Source organism: Oxyura jamaicensis, chromosome 10, assembly GCF_011077185.1.
Source record: "Oxyura jamaicensis isolate SHBP4307 breed ruddy duck chromosome 10, BPBGC_Ojam_1.0, whole genome shotgun sequence".
Classification (NCBI taxonomy): Eukaryota; Metazoa; Chordata; class Aves; order Anseriformes; family Anatidae; genus Oxyura; species Oxyura jamaicensis.
The window spans coordinates 3831145-3839742 of record NC_048902.1 but is presented as its reverse complement, the minus strand read 5'-3'; the positions used below and the strand labels follow the sequence as shown (position 1 = coordinate 3839742).

Below are 8598 nucleotides of genomic sequence, written 5' to 3'. Positions count from 1 at the left end.
GGGCTGCGCAGCGGCTGCCCCGAGCGGGGCGGGCCCGGAGCGGCGGCCGCTCGGCTGCTGAGCCGCTCGGGCGAGCCCCTCGCCTGGGAGGAAGTCCCGGGGGGGCCGGCGGGGGGGTTAAGGCTCCCGTGTCCGCCGCCGAGTGCTCAGCCCGCGAGGGCCGGCGGGGAGGTGAGCGTGGGGCCCCGGAGGCAGCCGGCAGCGAGCGGGCGATTTACGGTCCTGGGTTCGGACTTGAGCATGGGGGCTGCGTCGGCTCTTCCGGGACCTGCCCCACGGGAACGCCGCGAGCCGCACGGCCCTGCGGCCCCGGGTGCACCCGCACCCAGCGCTCCTGCAGCTCCGGGCATCTGGCAGCAGCGGCACAGCCCCTGGGAACCGGGGAAGTCACAGCCAAAAGGAGAGGCTGGTGTGGGGAACAAAACGCAGAACAAATACATGGAATGGCAGTTTTGAGACAGATTATCATTTCTCTCCCTGTAATTACCTTGAAATAATTAAGACCACGAAAGAGTACGCTTATGGCTATGTGGTGTCCTTGACCACTACGATGCTAAGGAGCACACTGCTGCGGCTACGTGCTGCTTCCTGATACGGAGAATGACAAAGAAAGGGAAGTAATTTGCTACCCACTGAGCTACTGGTGCCTCACCCTCAAAGTGTCCATTCTCTTCCATCTCTCAGTTCCCTGTCCCTAGGGCAAGAGGCTGAGCCACCAGGGCAAGATGCTGAGCCATCAACATGGTATGATCTGAGGAAGAGAGGAAGAAAGTGTTGTGCAGGCCTGGAGGAGGGAATGAAAGGTCCGCACTTAGGATTCAGTCTTTTGTGTTTTCCCAGCTACTGTTCTATTCTCCACCTGAGGAAGGTAATACAGCACCCGGCAAAAGAGCCAGAACAACCACTGGTACTTGGATTTCTCGCAAGTTGGGCTGAATGTTACCTCTACCATTCTGTGTGAAGATGTCTCATGCCCACAATCACATTTCCGTACGAATCATCCGTTGTCATAACTCACAGCAGCAATCCTGCTTTCAGAGGGGGGTTGCAGGTGGAGGATCCCTTTCAATAACAGGGATGTGTTTTTCCACAAGTATGTCACTTTCTTGCTGGGCTGTCTCTCAGCAGCGGTCACTACCCGTTCCTGGTCATTCTGACAAGCAGAAATGTCTCAGCTTAAATGCTGGTGTGCAGCCAGCTGATGGCCTTTGTGTGGTTTCAGGTAGGAAGAAGTTCACATACCTGTGAAGTTCTCCTTATTAGTGAGAAGCTGTGCCTTCAGAACTTCTTTCCCCTCTGAGAAAATGTGTGTCCACAGGGCTTTCTAGTCATTGCCAGGCACAGACAGGAGATGTGCTTTTCCAAGAACAGGCACAGAAACTAAACTTGCAGCACACTACGGGAAAGGACCTTTCTTCCCATGCCCAACAGTATGATGAGGTGAGGTACAATAATCGGATCTCTGGGAGAACTTGCATGGTCTGCATCAGCTTTGAGAATTACTATTAATTTGATGGAAATCTTTTTGGTGCAGATGGACAGAAAAGACTTGTCCATGGATAATACAAAGACCAATAATACAAATCCAGTTTTCTTAGCTTTGTCTGATTTGCTAGCAGCTTTTCCTGCTTCTTAGGAAATAGTAGCAGGCCGTCTGCCTCATATACCAGTATCTCTTTCAACTGGAGGATCTTCTGCTTTTGGGCATACCCCCAAATTAAAATCCTCTAAGAAAGAATAACCTGTATGCACAGTTAGTATTCTGCTTTTGTTTGGATGCTCTATGAATCATCTCCTTCCCTTTCCCGAAAGCAGCAAGCTGCACAAGGGTAGTAAAGAGTCTAACTCGCTTTCTACCTTGCTAATTTAATTGGCTGTGTATCCCATGCACCCACCATGCACCCACTTCAGCCATTCTGCGGGATGTGTGGTCCTGTGTGCATAGGAAACATTTGAAAATGCCTCATAATCTCTAAGCTCTGCCAAGACAGAAAACAATCTGTAGACGTGAGACTCAAAAACAAACAAACAAATCCAAAACAAACCAAACCAAAAAACACCAAACCTTACCAAACAAACATCTCTTTGCATGGAAGCAACATTTGGAATAACAACGTTTTCTCCCTCCCAAAAGCTCAGATACACTACAGAGATTATGGATGGAGCTGCTGGTATTGAACGAACACCTGGTACCCCAGGTATGAAATAAGACGCTCAAGATAAGATGTTGCAGAAATGTGAGACATACATAGAAGGGCTGCAAAAAAGTTCAAAGTTGCAGAATTGTTTTTGTATGAAGACAGGATAAAGAAACTTGGGATCTTCAGCTTTGACAAAAACAGTAGCGGGGAGAGGGCAACAGAGGCTTCAAAAGTCATGACTGGTATGCAGAAGTGAGTGGGGAATAGCGATTCTTTACTTCCTACCCTTGCAAACAATGGATTTGAAATCAATCAGGCACCATATCTATGTACAAAATTAAATAATGGCAGTGGATACTCTGCTTATGAAAGGTATAAATGCTCTCAAAAAGCAGTTGGATAAACTCATGGAAGACAAGCTACAAGGACTGTAAATCACATATATATCTATACAGCTACTGACTTGACTCGGGAGGTCCTTGAATTTTAAGGTTTGCTTTCTCTCTCAGCCCCCATGGAGACTTAAGTCAAGAAGTGACACGCCATAGACAATCCTCTCCCTCTTTCAATCCCTGAGAGATGAGGGAGAAACATCTGCTTGGTTTCAGCTTGGACCCATGACCCTACCTGGCTGGCTGTGATAAAGTCTGAAGTAGATTTGCCAGGATTTACAGCTCTTACTCCCTGCAAGGGTCATAGCACCCTTCTGCAGGCACTTCTTGCCGTCTGTGCTTTGGACGTGGCACTACAGAAACAGGATGGGGGAATGGAAAGTAAATCACCACTTGATTAGTTTGACTAAACCAACACTATTCTTTGTATTTTTACACTTGTACCGACTGCATAAAACATACACACAGCCATACAGACTGCTCAGACTCTTTACAATGTGGTGGCAGAAAATAATCTGAAAAAGGTGGATGAGCTTTTAGTTCAAAACCTTACAGTGCTTTGTGAATGCAATGATCCAAGAGAACAGCAGGTTAATTACAAGCTGACACTATAACGTGAATATCTAGGGCAATACTTGTTGTGAAACAGCTAATGTGATTATACAGAAACTGTACCAAATTTGAAGTGTAAGTACCTTTTTTACACCAGCATCACTTGTCTAGGAGGTAAAAGGCCATTATGCTGCAGGAAAAATGAAACAGTGTCACAGAAACAACAGGCCTTAATGTTAAAAGTCACAAGATGAGCAACAGGACATACAATACATGGAGCAGGGAACAGGTCTCCTCTCACAGAACAGCAAACTGTGTCAGCAATACTGTTGGACTAGGCAGCCTGGCCTTACCTTAACAACTTGCCTCAATGTGGCCATGTTAAAAGGCTCATTTTTTTCATCAATGTCTTCCCTCCATCTACAGACTAACAGCTGACAGAGTCCAGAGGAAAAATCCCAGTAAAACCTTATCAGCTGGAATATTAGTCCTGTGGGATCGGGGAATAATTGTGGAGTTACAAATTGTGCAAGAACTTACACAAATGGTCATTAAGGTTATAAATTCCCATTTGTATTGCTACAAAAATGAGGTGTTATAATTAACTTCTAATAGTCTTCACTTTCCAGAGGGATTAAAATCTATTCTGCCTTCTTCATCCCGAAGGCATGAAACCCATTTATAGCAAAGACTGTCAAACGGACAGATGCATATAAAATATTTCAGAACCAGACTTGTTAAGACCCGTGGGCTTGATCACCTATTTTTCCTCAGAGCTGTACTTTTTATTTATTTATTTATTTATTATTATTATTCCCCCCTGCCTCTGGCTAGCTTTCACCTTTGTATTTTATAGATATGCACTAGATATGTATTTTATAGATGTGCACACATATGCACAGCATCATGTAATTCTCAAACTTTCTTTTTTGGGCATTACAGCTAGCATGAAAACGCTGGCCTGTTAACAGACATAAAACAGCTTGTTAGGGGATGGTCATCTGAAACTGAGCCTCCAAACTCTATAGTCGTAGGCTTCATTATATGCAATATACAAACCAAAGTATAATATTGTACAGTTCTGGTCTTGAGCAATGTTTGTATCTTGCAGTGGCAAATACGCCTTTGCTACATTTTGGAGCTAGTCTGGTTTGCAGTTAGCCTTTTGAAGTGACATAGCATAGCTATCAGTATATCCAGCTTGGTTTAGCTACAAGCATCAAATCACTTCTCAAACCTTTTGACATAACTGTTTGCTGTCACGTAACACTCTCAGTACATGGCTACTACAGGATTACTACAGAAGCTCAGAACCTCCCCTGCTGATCTCACATACACACGTCTATAATTAGGAATTCCTATACCAGGACTTTGAAATGCAGAATATACATTTTATTTTGCAAAGCCTTCAGTACCCATTTTATGTGATTATTTCAGTTATAGTTGAACTAAATCAAAAAATTCCTGGAGTTACCTACAGTAGCAGCTCAATTCCACTTTTACTGGTCATCAGTCACTGACTATCTCTGCAGTAACATTTTTTCTCTTAATGCTTTCTGTTTGTAATTGTTTTCTTACATCCTAATTACAATCCATCTTCCTGCTGAGGTTCTCAAAGTACTTTTTCAACTATGTAGCAATGAACTCTCAGAATCCTAGATAGTTCAATAAATAAATAATACAAGGCAATGGTAACTATCATTTCCTGTAGAAGAGACAGAAAGGACAAAACAGAATGGGTTTGTCACTCAAATTCATATCTGGACAAGAATGCAGAACCAGCCATCAAAGCTACTTAGGTAATGGTAACAGCAACAGGATTCTGCCATGTACCTTTATGCACATGTATGCATCTTTGTGTATTTCATGCTGTTTGTGCATTTAGCAGCTAGTGAGAACAATGAGGATTATGGCTGGTAACTAAGAATTGCAGACTTAGAGTGCTAAAAAGCAACTTAGAGTGAAATAAAAATTATAGTTAAGATTTTAGAGAAAGGTGCAAAGCCCTAGAGAGGCATGTTTTCAGCTTTGTTTGGAAGGGGTTTTGATTGAGCATGTCTATAAGTCATAATATTTACATAGCTATAGCCATGACCTTTGTTTTATTAAAATAAAGGGTTGCAGTTTACTGAAATCTACTGTTAAGACAGATATTAAATATATAGAGACAAATGTAGCACAGTTGCATTTATCAGAAATACGTGGCTGCACATGAAAGAAAGAAAACAGTTTTGTCATTTTTCAGTCACTAACTCTTAGGTCTCTAGGTAGCACCACCTCCCATTTTGCTGAAGCATGTAGGGCATCGGTTCAGTTCCTATTCAGCAGAAGTACCACCCCTTGATTCATCTTCACTATTTCCTCTTTCACATGAATCTCCTAGTCAGTTAGCATATGGTCACAGCCCATAGCAATGTGCCCTGAGATAGATACTCAGTTCTAGAAGCCTGTCATTTTTCCTTCAGCAGCAGGCTTTGTTTTAGTCAGCCTATGCTATGCAAGCAGGACAGTTGAATATAAACATCAGGTAAAAATAACGCAGCATAGGAGCAGCAGCATTGCTCATGCAGGGGTGTGACTTGGCCAGGTCATGTAATTGAACTGGTTAAGGTAGGTAGGAGAGCAAAAACAGGCACGCCCACCATTAGCACCACAGTTATATCGTTGGGTAGTTGCTTTTAAAACTATTCCACTCCCTAGAGATAATATCAAAGGATAGATCTCTTCCAAAAGGTTATTTTTTCAGTCCTGTTATTGTGGCAGGAAACAAGTAAATTTTAGGCAGAGGTAAAGTGTGAAGTACAAGTTCTACAGATGAGAGTAATGGACATGTTTCAGGGACCGAGAGTGTTAAAGACAGGAAATCAATGCATATATTTTACTTCCAACTTGCAAAGGGGAAGATTTTGCCTTAGTTCTTTATTTCTCCATAGGAAATGAAACAGAAGAGGAAGAAGGGGGAAAAACTACCTTCTGTTCCATTTTATGATAGAAGCCTGGAATAAAAAGTAGCAGACTTCAGCCCTACTTCAGGGCAGAGGATGATGGAATATTTTTCTAATCAATAAAAGCAAACAGGCATTCTCTTGAGTACCTGCACATATACTACAAAAGTTCTTCATTGTCTGGCTGTGCCTGGTTTTAGACCTGGTTTAAGGCCTTCATTCTTCCATGTTCCCCATTTCAGAATGATGCTCATGACACTTTTTTATTTTAGTGATATTATTTTATTGATATGATACGATATTGATATGATATTGATATGATATGATATTATTTTAGTGATAATTATTAGTGATTTTCCCAGCCCATTGCCTGTTCACACCCATAGCTGACACAAGGAGCCATGCATAAAATTTGTGAAGTGGAAGATCTCATTCTTTTATTTTCTGTCTAAATACTACTAAAATGTTTACTAGAAATCATGCAAAAAGAAAATAAGGTGGAAGGGTGGGAATTTTAACCATAAAACACCAGACCATACTGATCTTTGATCTCAGGCGACTATCATCAGGAAAACTTTGGTCCCTCCAGCCCTAAAAAACATTCTAGTGGACCTATCTGTATCTACAGCATAAGGAAAAAATTTTATCCCATCAAGAACTGTCTACTTTCCTCTGTGCACAAGCCATTATAGTAATCAAAAAAGAAGTAAAGTTATAATCCATACCGAAGATATCATTGGGCCTAACTGAGGTGAAGTTATTAGGAGGGAGTATATAGGGAGGACTAAATAGTTAAGGGCACTTACTAAAAGCTCAGTCATAGTGACTAAATATTACTTAGGAAAATGCCCCTCTAACCAGTGTCCCAGTCTTAGGAAGGAAATGTATTCACACACCTAGCCACTTATGTATTTGGTCATACACTGTATCCGTGAGTCTGGATGGCCACTCCTCACATTTCTTGCATGTCATCCTCTTCAGCCCAGGGGGAAGAGCATGTTTTTCCTTCAACTGCATATGGTTCATCACCTAGTTAGCAAGAATGCAGCTGACAGAAGCATAGTTCTGGGTCTTGTTCACAGAACAAGAGATGTGAATTATTCCAGGAAGTCACTTTCAAGAAATACTACAGCCTTTAAAATGGATGAAACCGGTATCGGTGACCTGAACCAGTGCAGCAGGATTTCCTGACATTCTGACTGTCTGATGACAGTGTGAAATCCAAGTAAACCTTTGGCTTTGGGTGACAAATGCTGGTCTACAAAAGGAAATTAACCAGTTTGCAAGATTGCTCGTAATTCAGAAATAAAGTTTCTATTCTGAAATTAAACCATTCCCTCGGTGGATTTATTCCTATCAGGTTCCTCTCTGCAGAGAATAACACACAAAAAAATGTAGTGAGTACCCTGTCAAAAGACCTTGGAAATGACTTGAAAGAGCCATTAATTTCCATGGAGTTTTGACTTACTCTGTAAATTTATTCCAATAAGGAGATCTGGAAGGAGGAAATACCCACTAAAATCTTTCCCCGTGTTTCAAAATGGGCCTACATTTTACCTCTACTTGTATCCAAGAGAAATGCAGAAAAAATATGCAGAAAGGAGTGCACAGTAAGTGACTCTATGTTATGACAAACTCTTTGCAGGCTCTGGGGAGGGCCACTCCTCTTTTGCATAATTCAACTCCATTTTATCTTACTCTTTCTATTCAAATGCCTGAGCCCTGTCGCTAGTGCTTCCACCATGCTTCTGTAAAAGAATTTCAAACCATGTCTGCTGATGAAGTCTTTAAGTTCCCCAACCAAATTTTAATAATATATATTTAATTTTGTAGATATACGGTATTTATAAAAGCATGATTAATGTTGACTGGAAAATTGGATTTCCATAATTAATTGTTATCCTTTCCCTTTCTCATAACTTCACCATGCTCAGGCATTTTGTTGCACTTCTGGCCTATCCAGATTATTTCTTCAAGACATTTATTTATTATAGGTTAATAGAGCACCATCCCCACCTCTGGAAATCTTCCAAAGGTGTTACCTGAAAGCTTGACAAGCTACCAAACCATCTGGACTGCATAACTAACACAAGAGAATCTATTAGTCCTCCTTGAGTTGGTCTATAGCTTGCCCTGGCAGAATTTCATCTTCACCTGGCAGAGGGAAACAGAAAGGGCGTATCTCAAGAAGTGTCTTTAAATTCTTCCCAGCTGCACACTTAATTTTTGCAGAAGTATTTCAGCATGGAAAAATATCACTAGAAGGCTTCTGTATTTATAACAAAATGCACCTTCAGCAAGGAGTGTTCTTTTCCCATTAAAATTGTCTAATTCAAAGGTTATTTTCTCTTAATACACACATACACAGTCATATGCCTAACAGTTGATTAACCACATCTTTTAGTTCGTACAATATAACCTTGCTGATTTTAGAACTGCAGTGTTAATATAAGCAGAGAAAGCAGGTAAAAGAGGCATATGGAGAGAAATGAATGCCTAGAACAGCCCTGTCTGGAACACCTATTCTCCCTGATGCAGAATAAGAATAGAAAGACACAGAATATCGCC

At 41.6% G+C, this 8598-nt stretch overlaps 1 protein-coding gene across 2 annotated transcripts in view; it reads right to left on the bottom strand.

Moving 5' to 3' along the window:
* The window catches only part of LOC118171982 (myocardial zonula adherens protein-like), a 61820-nt gene extending 54735 nt beyond the window's left edge, over positions 1 to 7085 (bottom strand). For both annotated transcript variants that reach the window (XM_035335555.1, XM_035335553.1), the window contains exons 1-2: positions 6927 to 7085; positions 3439 to 3575 (exon numbers count right to left, since the gene is read on the bottom strand). In XM_035335555.1, coding sequence (XP_035191446.1) covers positions 3439 to 3575; positions 6927 to 7056 — 267 coding nt within the window. In that variant the 5' untranslated portion in view covers positions 7057 to 7085. The remainder of the gene's footprint in view (positions 1 to 3438; positions 3576 to 6926) is intronic.
* Between the last annotated feature and the right edge of the window lie 1513 nt (positions 7086 to 8598).